The sequence below is a fragment of the Lipophrys pholis genome, assembly GCF_963383615.2.
Source record: "Lipophrys pholis genome assembly, chromosome: 14".
NCBI lineage: Eukaryota > Metazoa > Chordata > Actinopteri > Blenniiformes > Blenniidae > Lipophrys > Lipophrys pholis.
Genome location: NC_137633.1, coordinates 20,883,491 through 20,900,386, shown reverse-complemented (window position 1 = coordinate 20,900,386; position 16,896 = coordinate 20,883,491). Strand labels below are relative to the sequence as shown.

At 40.8% G+C, this 16,896-nt stretch overlaps 1 protein-coding gene across 2 annotated transcripts; it reads left to right on the top strand.

Moving 5' to 3' along the window:
- The first annotated feature begins 9,683 nt into the window (after positions 1–9,683).
- otx2b (orthodenticle homeobox 2b) lies at positions 9,684–15,001 on the top strand. Of its 2 annotated transcripts, XM_080480662.1 has the most exons (4): positions 9,684–10,014; positions 11,913–12,125; positions 12,674–12,825; positions 13,452–15,001. In XM_080480662.1, the coding sequence occupies exons 2-4, from the start codon at positions 12,029–12,031 to the stop codon at positions 14,073–14,075; spliced, it is 873 nt and encodes a 290-aa protein (XP_080336788.1). In that variant the 5' UTR covers positions 9,684–10,014; positions 11,913–12,028; the 3' UTR covers positions 14,076–15,001. The 2 variants fall into 2 exon arrangements, with proteins under 2 accessions (XP_080336788.1, XP_080336787.1); XM_080480661.1 differs by lacking the exon at positions 9,684–10,014 and having other exon boundaries at positions 11,850–12,125.
- Positions 15,002–16,896: the final 1,895 nt, after the last annotated feature.

Here is a 16,896-nt window from a genome sequence, read left to right as displayed (position 1 = left end):
TTGAGTTTGCTTGCACATAAACCAAAACAGGCCACTGACATCTTTATCATGTTTGTAACATTCTAATATAAAGGGTGTGCCACAAGGTTTCATATTAGGGTCGTTGCTGTTTATCGGTGTGAATCAGATTTGTTGACCCTGTGTCAGATCTATTTGCTGAGTCTATTCATTTATGTTTCATCTTTAATAGTGTTACAAAACCATCAATTCCAGCAGTCTGAAGTTGATGCTGTTCATACCTGTCTGACTTAGCTGATTTAAACTAGTAATAAATGCAGATAAATCAAAGACCATGCTAACCCCAAGCAGCTTTCCTTTCACTTCCCTGTGTTATTCATGGTGTGAGATTTGACATGGTCACATCGTATAAATACTTTGGCACTGTGACTGATGACAACATGTGTTTAGATGGCACATTGATAAACTTCAATTTGAAATAAATCTTAATTCTCCTTTCAACTCTGGAAAGATTTTTTCCTTACCTTTACTGGGTTATGGAGATTTGCTTTTTATGAATAGCCTAAACCTGCTGGGATACTTTGGTGCACAGTGCTTATCATTATATTCCTAGATGCAGCCATCATATATACTGTCATTTGTTTGCTGCATATAATTGCAGATTTTAATGTTTGCAGTCTTTAAAGGTATTCAGGGCTCTTCCTACATATCTGTTTTACAAGTGCAGAAATGTTCTGCCATCGTGACCTCTGCTCTTGTTCAGATTAAATTCCAAAGAGTTAGATCTGAAAAAGGCTTTTGAATTCTCTGTCCCCCTCAATTTGGAATGAAGGGCAAAAAGATGTGAAACTATCAGAATTTACCCAATTGAGTAGTCTCTATTTAAGTGGCATGATTTTTCACATTCATCCATTCAAGCACACTCAGAGACGGCTGCCATGCAAGGTGGCTGCACACCACTGGGACCAACTTGGACTTTATTGTCTTGCCCAAACACATTTTGACAAGAAACGGATTGAACATCCAAAAGACAAATGAACCACGGCCTCCTATAATTCTGAAAGACATGAAAGTAAAGATTTTTTTGTGTCCTCATTGACCAAAGGTTGGTTGGTTAGTTGGCTGGTTGGTTGGTTGGTTGGTTGGTTGGTTGGTTGGTTGGTTGGTTGGTTGGTTGTCTAGCTGGCTGGTGGGTGGTTCTTTTAAGAACACTTTGTAAACATCTGAGGAGTGTGAATCATCATTAATCAGACCACAAAACAACCATTTTAAAAGCAATTTAGCTGAGTTTCACTGCAAACATATGAAGCTCAAATACAAGATATAAACACTATATTTGAGAAGAAAATTGCTTAAAACTATTGAAATTATCTGTCCATGCAGCAAGTAGATTTTACCTAAGAAATCTTGAAATAAGAGGTTTAAATCTAAATGCAAGATGATCCTCTAAAATCAAGGATTGAAAGTAACTAAATAACTTTTAAAACAAGCAGAGTTATCTATCATGCCAAAAGAAGAAAAAAAAAAGATTGTAAATCTTGCAAAGAGCCAAATAATTTGCAGTGTTTATATACACATAGTTTCATTTTTTTCCTCATAAGTTTTAACTTACATTTTTGGGATCAAACAACAAACTGTTCACAGACAATGGTTTCTGGAAGTGCTCCTGAGCTGATGCAGTGGTATCCAGTTCTCAATGAAACACCACTTGAGGACCTGAAGATCAATAGTATCCAGCACTGAACTTCACTATACCTCTTGTGCAGGGATGTTTGTATTTTCTTCGACAAATTGATTGCCTTTGCAGTTTCACACTGAAGGTTAGTTGTGCAGTTCTAGGAAATATTTTTCTGCAGATTGTCAAACAAATGCACATTTTTACTCCTGCGATTTTCATAAAAACCATACATACTAGTGACCTGCCGCTGATTTGTATAATTGGTGGTGAAGTAAGTCTGTAGTGGCTGTAGCTACAGGCGCGTACTGTAACAGCTTGTTGTTTCCCCTTTCAGATCCTTTTTATGATGATTTGCTGCCATTGAATTCAAAATGATGAAATAATTTAACAAAATGCAGAAACGGTTTCAGTTTCAAAATTTTATGAAATATTTTGATATGAAGCTGCACGACGGAACGTGGTGGAGGAAGGTGCTGTCGCGTACCAGTGGGAAGGTCATGGGTTAAAATACCCGCTGGGCCTTTCTGTGTGGAGTTTGCTTGTTCTCCCTGTGTGTGTGTGTGTGTGTGTGTGTGTGTGTGTGTGTGTGTGTGTGTGTGTGTGTGTGTGTGTGTGTGTGTGTGTGTGTGTGTGTGTGTGTGTGTGTGTGTGTGTGTGTGTGTGTGTGTGTGTGTGTGTGTGTGTGTGTGTGTGTGTGTGAAGGGGGGGGGGGGGGGGTCTCCTGTGCTCTGGCTTCCTCATACAGTCTAAAAACATGCATGTGAGGTTTATCTAGTGAGCCTAAATTGTCCCTATGGATGGATGGATGTATGTATGTTGTGAGTTGTATAATTTTAAAGTATTACAATTATTGTATGCAGGTTTCTTACATTTTACATAAGTGAATATACCTTATAGGGTAGACGTTACTCATCATCATTGATCTCCACTGCATGCACCGTCATCACTGTGAGCAGCTTTCAGATCTTCTTCCTTTCTGTTTCTCAGCAAAGGTTTGGTTCATTGATGCTGCAGACAGCTGATGCTACAGGTACACATGGAGAACTGATTTTTCCCAGCATGCGAACAGACTCCCTCTCCTCCCATGTGATCAGGGTGCATATCGCTGTCTGTCAATCCAAAGCTGCTCCTGGACAGCTCAAGTAGCGGTAGGACAGAAGCCGGACGGTCTCCCCTCCTCCGCTCCCTCCTACTTCTCCCTCAAGCTGAGCCAGACGCTGTGTTTACTCTCCTAATTACAGGGGAGGGGCCGGCTGACAGGCGAGCCATCACAGATTCCCCACAGGCCCGGGGCTGGGAACGCTACAAACACCCGCCGCTGTCTCCCGAATGTGACGGCAATGTCCAACTGTCAAGGGGGAGTCTTCACTGGCAAAACTCGAGGGCCCAAAGAGAGATATTACAGACATGAGAGGAATTGGCAGAGTTGGCACTGACAGGGGGTTCGCTTGAGAAGTCGAAGTGGGGAGCTGGGGGCATCGCCAAAGTGTCATTCAAAGCAAAGTGGGGTTTGGACAGGGCACAAATACAGATTTTTACACACACACACACACACACACACACACACACACACACACACACACACACACACACACACACACACACACACACACACACACACACACACACACACACACACACACACAGCATTGCTCTCCTCCTTATCAAGCTCAGGCGGGAGACTTACATGTATCAGACAATAAATCCAAGCAGTGGAGCCACAAGCCGTAGGAAGACTCTCTTAAACAACTGATCAATAATTATTGTTCCTCTGAATACATTTATTATTCATGAGTCTGTCTTATTGTTTTGTCATTTAGCTTCTTCATGTGGACTTGTCACACCTATCTTCTGGGGGAAAAAAATGTCTGTCTTCGCATGTCCACAAACGGCAGTTCGAAGAATATTGAAGATCTGTACTCAAGTATATTTAAATGTTCAGTTAGTTCAAGCATTTGAACGTGTTGCTGGTGTTAGGTGTGTTCCCATTTTTTTTTATACAAGTTAAGTTCTTATTTTAAGATGTTTTATTGCTATACACACGTATCTATTATAATTTTATAGGTATGAAAAATTGCTATATTGCTTGAAGCAGGATAAAAAATTTGTTTCTTTGTGTTTGTCCTGTGTGGATGATGATAAATTTGATCTTTAATTTGAATTTGTACGCAGTTATAAATAAAAAATACTGTTTTAGAGAAGCCTCAAATAATAATAAGTATATTTCTGACAAACTAGTCAGGATTATTTATTTTTCAACTATATTTAACTGTACATAGCAGCATTAGATTCCATGTAACCAGGTAATATATCTATAGTCAAGCGTCATTTCTCACATGAACAATACAGAATATTAAAATGACATTTTGCTAAACAAATGTAGACATTAAGCAGGATTTTTTTTCTGTGAAGAGAAAATACTTATCGGCTGATAAACCGCAGATCATAAAGTTTGATTATTAATTTCATGAAATAATAATTAAACAAGTTTACTCATCTTTGACTCAAATGTTTGATTTATCTGTGGAGAATATATAGAAGTTAATTTTACAGATATAAAATTGAAGTATGCTTCGAAGCGTGTGTAAGAGATCGTTAAAGTTGCACATAAGGCTCACGTGTTGTATCGCATTTCCGAAAACTGTCAATAAAGTTATTAATGTTAAAAAAGTTTTCCATTTAACTGTAGTAAAGTTTAGTAATTTGGAAATGAAAAGGAATGATAATTAATCTGGGGCTGAGGCTTTGATTTAAACAAAGTACACTGATCTAGTTAAACTGTATCAAGGTTGTGTGTGTGTGTGTGTGTGTGTGTGTGTGTGTGTGTGTGTGTGTGTGTGTGTGTGTGTGTGTGTGTGTGTGTGTGTGTGTGTGTGTGTGTGTGTGTGTGTGTGTGTGTGTGTGTGTGTGTGTGTGTGTGTGTGTGTGTGTGTGTGTGTGTGTGTGGTCTTGTTTAGTCGTACGAGTGAGGACCGAACCTTGATTCCACACCAGCCCCGGGGGACTTACATCACTGTGGAGACAATAATAGTTGGGAATAATTTATTTTTAGATGAAGCGATGCAGTTGGGGTCAAGGTAGAGTTTGTAAGAGGTATAGATTAGGAGGACAGTACTGGTATTAGTAGTTGCAGCCGACTTCAGGAATATATTGTTGAAAAAGTGTGTGTGTGTGTGTGTGTGTGTGTGTGTGTGTGTGTGTGTGTGTGTGTGTGTGTGTGTGTGTGTGTGTGTGTGTGTGTGTGTGTGTGTGTGTAATCCAGTGGAGGTTGAGTTGCTGCGTGCGTTGCTGTTGGGGGGGGGGTGTCTGAGAGAATCCCTCTGGAAGCACAGTAGCTGACCCTATCACATATTCAGGTCAAATAAACAAAACAACGCGGAGAGGAAGGTTAAACCGGTAAAAAACTACTCCTCATCAGCCCCGCTATGAGGGACCGGCCCCCCGTTCCCCCCGCAGGCGACACACACCTCACCCCCGAGAGGCAAGACAAGAAAACCACTTGATAAATCATGAATAGTCACAGTTGTGCGAGTGCTGTGACCATTTCTAAAATTTATTATGGGGATTACACACAAAATCACACAATGTAACATTTTCAAATGTGTTATGAATGCCTCCCAGAATCCAATTCAAATCCTAGGTTACCAAATAAGCCTGAACAAATCCCCCACATTGAGTTCTCCCTCCTTTGAAGACTTGAGCGGTCCGGTCTGCAGGGCAGGTTTTAGCACACCGTGCACACACCTCAGCACACTCAGGAGACGGCTGCTGGCAGGGTGGAGGGAGAGCATGAAGAGCAGGGTGGAGCTCTTACTCTCTCTTTATTTCGATATTAATTGCGAATTCAATACGAATCAAATTATAAAAACATAAATCTGACAGTTCAAAACTTGATGGAAAAATATTTTTTAATTACAATTTGCATCTTGAAGAAGCACACGCAATAATGGTATAAATAGCAGTGAGTGATGTTTCTATGTGGGTAAAATGATCCAGTTCAGTCAGTCAGCGTTAACCTTGAGGCATCAGAGTCTTCTCTCTCCTTCTTTGTCCTTGTGGGCTTCCCCACCAGTCTTGACTTTGTCTCCTTATAGATGATCTGAAGGCGAGTGTGTTTTAATTGCATCCGTGTTGTTTGTTGGCAAACTCCTGCAATGAACACAACACAAACAAGTATGGCACTAATTAAAAGGCATGTCATATTAATGGAAAGAACAAACTTGGCAAACATGCGCGGCAGTGCCATCGTGGAGGCATCCACATTTCAATTTATAAAGAAATGTGAGGGAGATAAACCCTCGCTCTCACAGCCAGTGAACTGTTTGACTGCAGACGCCTGAAAACTAAAGTGCAGACTCCTTCAGCGGCAGCGAGCACATGTGGAATCAACATTTTAACGTAGTGAATGAGTGATGCAAAATGCGGCCTGTTTAAAATGCCTGCGCGCCTCTCCCTCAGTAAACTCTCACAAACACACACTGAATGGGGTTTGTGCCCCTTTAATCCCCGGGGAAGGGGCTGAATGTGTTTTGATGACCTCTGGGGTCAGCTACATGTTACATTACTCAAAGGTTTAACTTCTTTGTGATAAGGGAACGGTGCAGGCAAAGCCCTCTGTTCAGACATCTCTCTCCATGCAATGCACTTAAAAAAAATATTTCTTTTTATTTCTTTTGCGGAGCAGCAGCAGCAGTTGCAACATATCCATCAAACCTGCCAGGCTAATTAAAATACAGCTTGTGATTATCCTACTTCAGCTCATCTCCCTCTCTTTCTTCCTCTCTCTGTCACCCACACACTCACAAGGAAACACACGCCATCTATTACTGTCTGAACAGAATGGATTGCAAGCCCAGCTTGACTCTCAGCTGCATAAAAAAATTGATTTTAATGGCATTATTGCCACATTTTGATCAGTGTTAGCAATATCTAGGTGCATGGTGGTGAATCTGTTGGGAATATGTACAGAAAAGAAGTTATATTTGACCTTAAAGTAGAGATATAAATATTAACTTTGTGTGTTAAATAGAGAAAAAGGACAGAAGATTAAAAATAAGCACAGTTAATCAAAGTATTGAATGTTTAAGGCTGTCAAAAGTCTAATCACCACTGACTGGGGTACATTTAAAGACCAAGTGCAGATGGAAAGGTTTTTTTTTTCTGACATTACAGATTATCACCCTTTCTATATGACTGCTTTATTGGATTTTGTTCCCTTTTTTTCTGTCTGTTTTAAGGCTGAGAATGAATTCCACCAACACATTCCTCATCTGCAGCCACGCGAACATCCAACAAGGGCAAAAGAGGCAAAGAGAAGCGTTGCCTAGATTAAATATATTGCTTATACATGTGTATGTGTGGTAAATTAAATTCCTGGAATAAAATAAAACATATTTGGTAAAGTTTGTAATTGTAATTATGCTACTTTTTTATCATTTGATCAATATAATTTTAAAGTTATGCATTCAGTGGTGTGTTGATTATTTCCCTTCACGCCTGGATAAGGCGCAGAGCGCACAGAGAGAAGGGGGGGGGGGGGGGGGGGGGGACTTTCTCATACTAATTATCCAATCTTAAAATACAATTTTTTCTTTCAGCACTATCAAACAGGGGTCAGCCAGGCCGGCCTGTGCACTGCATTTGAAAGGATGTATGGCTCCGCATTAAGTGAGGAATCACAGGTTGGAGCAGGCCTGCTGAAATCCGCACCCTCAGGTTGAGTGGAGCAGAGGCGGAGATAAAAGCCGTCGTCGTCAATTAGCCGGGAGTCAGTGGGAGCGCAGCTCGCCAGAGGCGTTTAACTCCTTCTCCCTTTAAACGTCCTTTTAAGATACAAAGTCCCCACGGAGGGCCTGGCTTTACACTTTAATAAATTATTTAGCCATTTAAACGCTGAGATCCGGCAGATAGGAGAGCTTCACACCTCATTTTACGCGCAGCAGTTTTGCGTTAAATATACAACAAATACTTTTAAATTAAAGGTTGCCGTGTTGTTGCTGTTTTAAAGAAAAACACATATCATGAGATGCTGACACAAAATAACACAACACACTTCGTTAGGCAGCTGTGCGCCCGGATATGATGCAGTAAAATGTAACACGGCAAGTTCAATTGTGGAAAAGAAAACACAAGAAACAAATTAAATTTTAACACTTGAAAAAAAAAATCATGAGGTGATGCATGACACGTTCTTTAAAGTCTGCATAAAGTTTTAATAGGAACTCATTGCATATGAGCCTAGCAAAAATGAATGTCAAATAAATAACAGACGAATAACGCAAAAAAAATAAACACACTGATACCTGCACGCGCTGCTGCGACTTCCAGGCAAAGTTTCCCTCTGCTGACATCTCAGCTCAAAAACAAATCCAGCTGTAAGATCCATGCAGCAGCTCCTTCGAAATCTGCCACAAAAACAAACAAGCAAAAAAAGATGTAAAAAAAAACCAAACAAACAAATACGAGTTTTAAAAGTTGCCACAGTGTGTGTTGCTGCTCTGTGAGTCAGTCTGCGTGAAAAGCCGCTGCACCTTTTGACTCTTCTGGCCTTCTTCCTCCTCCAACGAGCCACACAGAGAGGCAGGCGACGATTCCTAAAGCCCCCACTCTCTGTCTGTGTTTATAAATCTAAATCAATATTCAAATCTGTTTGAAGTGAGCGGGTGTGTCCGTGCAAGCGCGCCGAGCGCGCGCGCGCGCGCGTGTGTGTGTGTGTGTGTGTGTGTGTGTGTGTGTGTGTGTGTGTGTGTGTGTGTGTGTGTGTGTGTGTGTGTGTGTGTGTGTAGGTGTTCCACAAAGCCTCTTAAGATGATACATTTACCAAGCCGTGACAAAAACCCTCCGCACATTATTTTGCGATGGGCACGCAGGTTCAAAACTCAAGTGACGTAGAGGAGGATTATTTGTCCCTTTCTGCTTGTTGGTCCTCCAGGAAATATGAAAACCATCAGTCCTGCAAAATGGATACAATTATTATTATTATTATTATTATTATTATTATTATTATTATTATTATTATTATTATTATTATTATTATTATTATTATTATTATTATTATTAAGTGAGTGGAATCACCAATCTATGTTTTCATGTAATAAAAGAAGCCTACCTTTATTTATCGACATCATTTCCCTTCTTGCAGAAATCGACTGAAGTGGCAAAAGAGTTTTTGTGCGTCGCCCTGAAGGAAACTCTGGTTTGTGCTGCAGGATGAGTGTGCAGGTTTCCCCTGCAGGTCCAGGTCCTCTCGGTGGGATCCCACCTGTGAAAACAGGGTCCATGTGGACGCATGCAGGCCTGCACGGGGCTGGTGGCAGCAGACTGGCTGTCTGTGTGGATGGGAGGATAGTTTTAAGGGAATAAGTCGCTGTAAATCCGCTTTTTTTTTTTTCTTTTTTTTTTTTTTTTTAGCGACGCGCTGGAATGTGAGACGGTGCAGCCTTCACATGCACAGTTGTTGTTTTTCTCCCACATTTGGTGCTTCGGGATAATAAAAAGCGTAATTCCCGCTTTTATTCACAGACTATATACATTTTTAACTAATATATATTTGCTCTTAATTATACATACAACTTTTAATTTTGTGTCTTTATTTAATCTTAATTCTAAATAAAATAAACTTGCTTGCTTTGTTAGGACATGCTACACGACATTTCTCCAGGCAAAAAACTGTTTCACATAGATTTAATATTGCAAAAACTCTTTATTTACACATATATTCTGTCTCTTTAGGCACGAGTCTTTACATCTATTTTCATGTGAAATTCCTTGATAGGTGATACACAATTAAAACGTAATAAACACGATAAAAAATCCGACTTTTTCTTAATGTAAACTCCACTTCTCACCGTCCACCGGCGCGCAGTGCTTCCTGCCGGTGCGCCCTCCCTGCGGTGGGATGGGGACGGTGTCAGTCGCCTCTCGCTGCCATTGGCTGAGGACTGTGCGTCAAAAAAAAAAAAAAAAAGTAGCAGGAGACATTTGTTTCCCTGGGAGGAGGAGGAGGAGGGAGAGAAGGAGAAAAAAAAAAAAAAAAGCCCTCCCCACCAGTGTGTGAGACAGGCACAGACCTCAGCTCGGTCCTGCGGCTCCCATTGGCTGGCACTTTGTACAAAATCTAACTCAAACCACTTCACTCACAACACACCAACAAATCGTAACGGCGTCCGTGCAGCCTGCTCCATCACTCCGCTCCTCAGACTGATGCAGGCGCTCTTCTCACTGCGATCTGCGAGCTGAAGAAAGCTGCTGCTGCTGCTGCTGCTCGCTTCGGTGGCTTTTTCTCACCCGCAGGGACTCCGCTCGTTTCGGCTTGAGTTTGATATTTTTCTCCAGGAGGAAACCAAACAGACAAAGAACTTTCTGCTCCTCGGCAGCAGGTAAGATCCACATTAATCACCATCAGTGCTATCAATTGTGTGATCAATGCCACCATTATCAATATTATCATCTTTATTTTACACAATCAACTTCAATTCCATCCCGACATGGTATTCATTTAAAATAAGCTTTGTGTTTCACCAGTTGCTGAAATAAAAACCAACCAAGACAACTGACTGGCTCAAACCGGGTCTGTTCGATTTATTCACAACCCTTAATGTGTCTGAACCTGTTTAAAACAAATCTCAAAGGACATAAACGATGTAATTTCACACTGTGCACATATCCGATAATTACAGATCACATCGATGAAATGACAGAAACAGAAACGGAGCCAGGGCTAAATTAAAGATTTTCTGATACTATAATTGCCTTCTTTTTTTCCTCACTCTCTCTCTCTCTCTCTCTCTCTCTCTCTCTCTCTCTCTCTCTTTCTTTTTTTCTTTAATAGAATCAAATTGTTCCTGGAGGTCACATTTTACCAATTTCACACTGTCGCTCAGTGAAGCCAAATGACGGCGCGCACTCCAATTTAATTCAGGCAACTTAGAAATAGAAAGAAACACATTTTTATTTACAATGAGGCGATGAAATGTGACGTGTTTCTGTCGTTGCCCTTAAAATAAAGACAGATTAATTGGGAATGGCGTCGAATAACGTGCTGAGGCCTTTTCTGTCCCCATATCAATAATTCAGAAAGCAATAAAAGCGCCTGTCATGTTGAATCACATGTTTATACTTTGTATTTTATCTGTATTTAAAGTTATATGTTTACTACTTTAAAGTGTTTTGATGTGATAATTACAATTCTGAGCAAGCATGCAGAATAATTCATGAAATGAAAGGAGCCTGGTGGCGAATGGAGCCTGGAGCACTTTTTTTTTTTTTTTTTTTTTTTGGGACATTGTCACTAAAAGCGCAGCTATAGTTGCCACTTGGATTATCTCCTTAATTCATCAACAGGAAGACACACACACACAGAGAAAAACAAACACACACACACACATTCATCATAATTAATTGTTGGAGGGGGTAATTATTATTGAGCGGGTGTGTGTGCAACTGGTGTACGGGTGTGTTTGGAGTGTGACAGATTGGGATGAGGGGGTTAAAACCGTTGGATATTGGAGGAAAAAAAAATGCAACTAATCAAGAGGCACAGTGGGGAGAAGGACCGGGTGAGGTTCAGTGGACTTGAAGTGACAGCAATCACATGTAACAGTCAACTGATTTTATTTCTCTTTACTGACAATCACGTTTTAAACCAACAGGCAGATGTCGTGTGTTTTTCACCCAGTGAATGACTGACCCAGAAATATTTAATTACTCTTTAAAAAAAAAATACAATAATTTATAACGAATTCAAATAAAAAAATAAAAAAAAAAGATTAATTTGAAATTGTAAAATATAAATATTGAAAAATCTTTATTATAGCTGTATGTATTTAGTCTGGGAATATTCTAGACTGACAGTTTCTGTAAAATCACTTCAGCTCACTTATTTTTACATTAAGCTCATTTTGTGAGGAATTTGAGAAGCAATTATATAAAATTTGTGTTTTTGCTTTGTAGTGGATAAATGCTCCAATTATTAATTGTAGTTATTATTTCTATTTTTAGCTCGACTTTTCTGTTAAAGTGTTTAATTGTACTATATTAACAAAAGAGTGGCTCATATTTAATTTTTGAGGTACTTGTTGCAGTTCTAGTGTGTCTTTTGTGTTTTTCTTTTTTGTGTGTGGAGGCGTGAGTGTGCGGGCTGCTGCTTTCTGAGGAGCGCCGTGCGTTTTGAACAGGCTTTATTCTTCTTTTTTTTTTCACCCGACAGTATAAATAGAGCTGCGCAATTCATCTTCCCCCAACATCTTCATCGTCTTCTCCGTGTGGTTTGGCACAGGTTCCCTCCCGGTGAGACACGGAGCGCGCAGCCAGCAGAGGACAACCCAGCACACCTCGGGAGCTCCGTCAGTTTTCAAGATTTTCTCCAACTTCAGCCCTCAGACAAACATTAGCATGATGTCGTATTTAAAGCAACCACCTTACACAGTGAATGGCCTCAGCCTAACTACTTCTGGAATGGACCTTTTACATCCATCAGTGGGCTATCCAGGTGGGTGCAATTTAAAAAAAAAAAAAAAAGAAAGAAAAAAGCGTCATCGGAGTGTCAGAGTGGTTTTGGGTGAATCTTACTTCGGTTTTATTTGTAACACAAGGTAATCACCATCTCATAAAAAAAAACTTTTGAAGCCAAAAATAACTGCCACATTTTGGTGAAAATAGCGAAAAGTGGCGTATCATTTCAATTCCAACAAATTAAATTATATATAGCGCTGCACACAGCTCAACGTGAAAACCAATATAAAGTTTCTTTCTGATGTTTTTATTTTTGATGTAGCTCCAGAAACATTATTACAGACAAATTGCTCTTTTTTTTTTTTTTTTCCTACGTTCATCATATTTCTGGCACGTTATGCTCGTTTACATCAAGTGGTAAAAATTCACCACCAGCGTTTAAGTCCCACAGGACCCGTGCGTAATTACGCAAACAACAAAAACCCACAGACTTTGGCCCTTGCTGACTTGTAATAATTATCTTCGTTAATGTTCACTTATGTAACATTGGGTATTGTTTCATTATAATTTCTTGTGTATTTGCAGCCACGCCGCGGAAGCAGAGAAGGGAAAGGACTACTTTTACCCGCGCTCAGCTCGACGTTTTGGAGGCGTTGTTCGCCAAAACTCGCTATCCGGACATATTTATGCGCGAAGAGGTGGCGCTGAAAATCAATCTACCTGAATCCAGAGTACAGGTGAGTCAAGCATAAGAATTTTGAAAATAAATGTTTGAGATCCTTATAACTAGTACATTTTAATTGAATTATGCTATTAAAAGGCAAAGTGACATCTCATATATCCTTTAACAGATTAACTTAAAATAAATCAGTACTTTGTAGACGTATTATAATGGCAAATAAACACTTTGATTTGGATGATTTATGGGAACTGATTGCGCAAAAAGTTCGAATAAATCGTCTCGACTGCACAAAGAATACAGTTTGCGTGACTGACAGCACATCTGAAGCGAGCATTTGCTTTTCTCAAATCAGCTGGAAAACTTTTGCCAGTGGGCTGAGATAATTCTGCTTAACGATTAGATTTCTGGTAATATAATTTGAGCAATGAAAAAAGAGACGGATAAGTCCAGTGGTACGGGAAAGCATGATGGGGAAAAAAATAAAGAAAAGGAAAAAAAAAAAAACTCAATTTAGACTTAAGACGAAATAAATTAGTCTAATTGTCTGGTGCAATTCAAAAGTAATTTCCAGAGGCTTTTTTAATAGCAGTGGGAGAATATTGCGCATGTTGTGATGTATATTTTATGAGGATAATTTGGTTACATTAAATTAAATTTGTCAATGATGTATTGGTATTTTAGGTGTGGTTCAAGAACAGGAGGGCAAAGTGTCGCCAGCAGCAGCAGCAACAACAGAACGGAGGCCAGAACAAGGTGCGACCTGCCAAAAAGAAAAGTTCCCCAACCAGAGAGGTGAGCTCGGAGAGCGGGGCCAGCGGCCAGTTCACGCCTCCGACCAGCACCACCACCGTCCCCGCCATTTCCACCAGCACCGCTCCAGTGTCCATCTGGAGTCCCGCGTCCATCTCTCCACTGTCAGACCCCCTATCTACCTCCTCCTCCTGCATGCAGAGGTCCTACCCGATGACCTACACCCAGGCCTCAGGCTACAGCCAGGGCTACGCCGGGTCGACGTCCTACTTCGGGGGCATGGACTGCGGCTCTTACCTCACTCCAATGCACCACCAACTGTCAGGCCCCGGATCGACGCTCAGTCCGATGAGCACAAACGCGGTTACAAGCCATCTGAACCAGTCCCCGGCGTCCCTGTCCACCCAGGGCTACGGGACGTCCGGCCTGGGCTTCAACTCCACAGCAGACTGCCTGGATTATAAGGACCAAGCGGCGTCGTGGAAGCTGAACTTCAATGCCGATTGCTTGGATTATAAGGATCAGACATCCTCGTGGAAATTCCAGGTCCTGTGAGCAAAGCAATCAGCTGTCAAAACGTGCACAAACAGTGACGATCACACGAGACACAGCGCTGCCATCCCTAAACAAAACACGTCAGACTGGTTAAAAAAAGGAAAACGGGAGCCCGGCGATGCGACGCGCCGCGCGGCTCTCAGGGGCCTCTGGTATTTGGCATGATGGTGTTTGGTCCTCATAGAGGAGATGTTTAATTTATTTTAGCACCGGCAAAGAGATTTTTTTCCCCGTTTATTGACAGGTTGTAGCCCCTCATCCATGTCTGTCAATGTGTGCCTCTTTGCGTAAAAATCACCTGTTGAGGACAACACAGAGTGGACTCTGAAAGAAACTACTCCTCAGCCACGGAAGTAAAAACCGAAGAACAAAACTCAAGTTCATTCTCCTGGTGAAGTGCTCGGGATGGACAGACCTCCCCAAAGCTTCTTACACAACGTGAGGATGGTGTGTGGACATGGATGCACTACTTTATTTAAGAAAAAAAAAGTGTTTATAAGGAATCAATATGTAGTTTCTAAGAGACAATCAGTGTGCGTCTTATATAAATGGTACATATGTGTTTTTTTTTTTTTATCTGTGCTAGCCTTCGAAACTGTGATCTGTTGTATTGTATGCAATTTGTGAGCCCCCTCGCATCAGACTCTCTGCTGTGATTTTAATAGATTTCTAACTTTTTTTGGAACAACGGAAGATGCTAATGGTTAAATCACCACGTCACAAAGAGAGACGAGACTTTCCGAGCACATGGTAGTAATAATCAAGGGTTAGTAATTCTGGAAAAGACTCTCGGCCGCTGAGAGCTCTACTTGCTCCCCTCCATTGATCTCAACACACGGTGATTGTGGATCCTTTACTGGCTCCAAAGATGGTGTGACCTCACCGCTGAAAAGACATGAATAAAGGTCCTCTGAGCTTACTCTTTCATCACGAAACAATCTCTGTGTGTGTGTGTGTGTGTGTGTGTGTGTGTGTGTGTGTGTGTGTGTGTGTGTGTGTGTGTGTGTGTGTGTGTGTGTGTGTGTGTGTGTGTGTGTGTGTGTGTGTGTGTGTGTGTGCTGGAAATTAAAATGGCAGTCTGGTAACGTGCGTAAAACGTGCGTAAAGAACGCGTACAAATGTGAATATTTTTGGAAATGGGGTTATTTGAGATACAGCAAATTTCATGTCGCGAACAAACAAAGTGACATCACTTAATTTACGTCTGGCATAAAATAAATAGGTCAGATTTTCTCTACTGCGTTGGTGGTGACGTGGGAGGGTGTTGGGGTTGTGAAGAAATCCACAGTTTCGCGTATTTCCGAGGAATAACAGATTAATTGCTGTCTAAGTGAGGTATAATGACAACTTTTCTGGGGTGACCCATCATTTTTACGCATGATTAATAATTCTTACAGAAAAGAAACTCAAACACATTAACATGGATCTAATTCTTTGTGCTGTGGTGTGGTCAGGGCCACGCTAAGAACGCGCAAGGGCACATAAACTAAATATTCAACTCAAGTCAACCAGGAAAAAGAAAAAAAAAGAACAAATAAATGCTTCATATATGATTTCCTGTTCATTAGTCTCCGGACGTGCAATTCAGATGCAGAAAGAGAGTACGTTTAGGAAAAAGCAGTGTTTAATCCCGGACTCAAAGAGATGTTAATCCCAATATTTTACCGGCAGGGGTTTCTCTGGGACGCAGGGCAGCAGTGGTCCCATTCAAAGCCCCGCGGCATGGGTTTACATGCCTGATCCTCAAATGAGAGCTGTAATATGAAGCCTAATACTTCATGTAACGAGAAAAATGCAAACACGTAGTGATATTGCGTTAATATATCAAGAAACTGGACTAATTTGCTATAATTACACGGGTTTAAAATCAGTTTGGGAGGATATGCTGTGCAACAAAGCTTTTAATCTGTGGGAAACACACACAAATGAACGAAGAAGCCACATTTCAAATGAAAGTTGAATGTATTTTTGCTTTATTGTAGTTATTTAATATGTGGAGTTGGTTCTTTTTTAAAGTAAATTGCGACAGAGGCTACAAAATAGTTTTTTTTAACCATCTTTAGAGAAAACTCTCCTTATAATGTGTCAATAAGAATATAATTTGTTGTTTTTCATAGATGTTCCAAACAGGCCATATAGCATTTTTTTTGTTAGTTTGTTTAGATTTTTTATTTTTATTTTTTTCAATCTCCATTAAAAATAGTATTTGCTTGACTGAGTTAGACACACTTGGGTGGCGCATAAGAAGATATGCTGGCCTTTATGGATACGCCTGGGGGAGTCAAAAGGTTAAAGCTGCGTTTTAAAAGAAGGTTTATTTCTGTTTACTTTTGTCCTCCAACTCTCGAATCCGACGTTGGTCTCAAGTTGACGAGGAGGGACAATAAAGTCAGAGCGGGTATGGGATCTGTAATGAGTCGACATGGCTCTGCAGTGGGCTAATTGTTAGAAGTCCAACATTCAATTAGCATCCTTGACATTGCCAATAATCTCTCTTTCATTGGAGTCTCCGCTAAAGGAGCGCACTAATTAAAAGCGTTGCTTGAAATAATCGAAGCGTTAAAGAGAAGAGCGACTTTGATTCCACTCCTGCGCGGTCACAGAATAGGTGTGTGTGTGTGTGTGTGTGTGTGTGTGTGTGTGTGTGTGTGTGTGTGTGTGTGTGTGTGTGTGTGTGTGTGTGTGTGTGTGTGTGTGTGTGTGTGTGTGTGTGTGTGTGTGTGTGTGTGTGTGTGTGTGTGTGTGTGTGTGTGTGTGTTTTAGGAATTTAGACTGTAGTTTAATTATAAAACAGCCCCTCCAAGGGTAGAAACAGCACTTC

Excerpts from the sequence above, each read along its gene's own strand:
- otx2b (XM_080480662.1), top strand. The coding sequence starts at position 12,029 with ATGATGTCGTATTTAAAGCAACCACCTTACACAGTGAATGGCCTCAGC. Across the intron at positions 12,126-12,673 it reads TCCATCAGTGGGCTATCCAG|CCACGCCGCGGAAGCAGAGA; the intron begins GTGGGTGCAATT and ends GTGTATTTGCAG. Across the intron at positions 12,826-13,451 it reads TACCTGAATCCAGAGTACAG|GTGTGGTTCAAGAACAGGAG; the intron begins GTGAGTCAAGCA and ends TTGGTATTTTAG.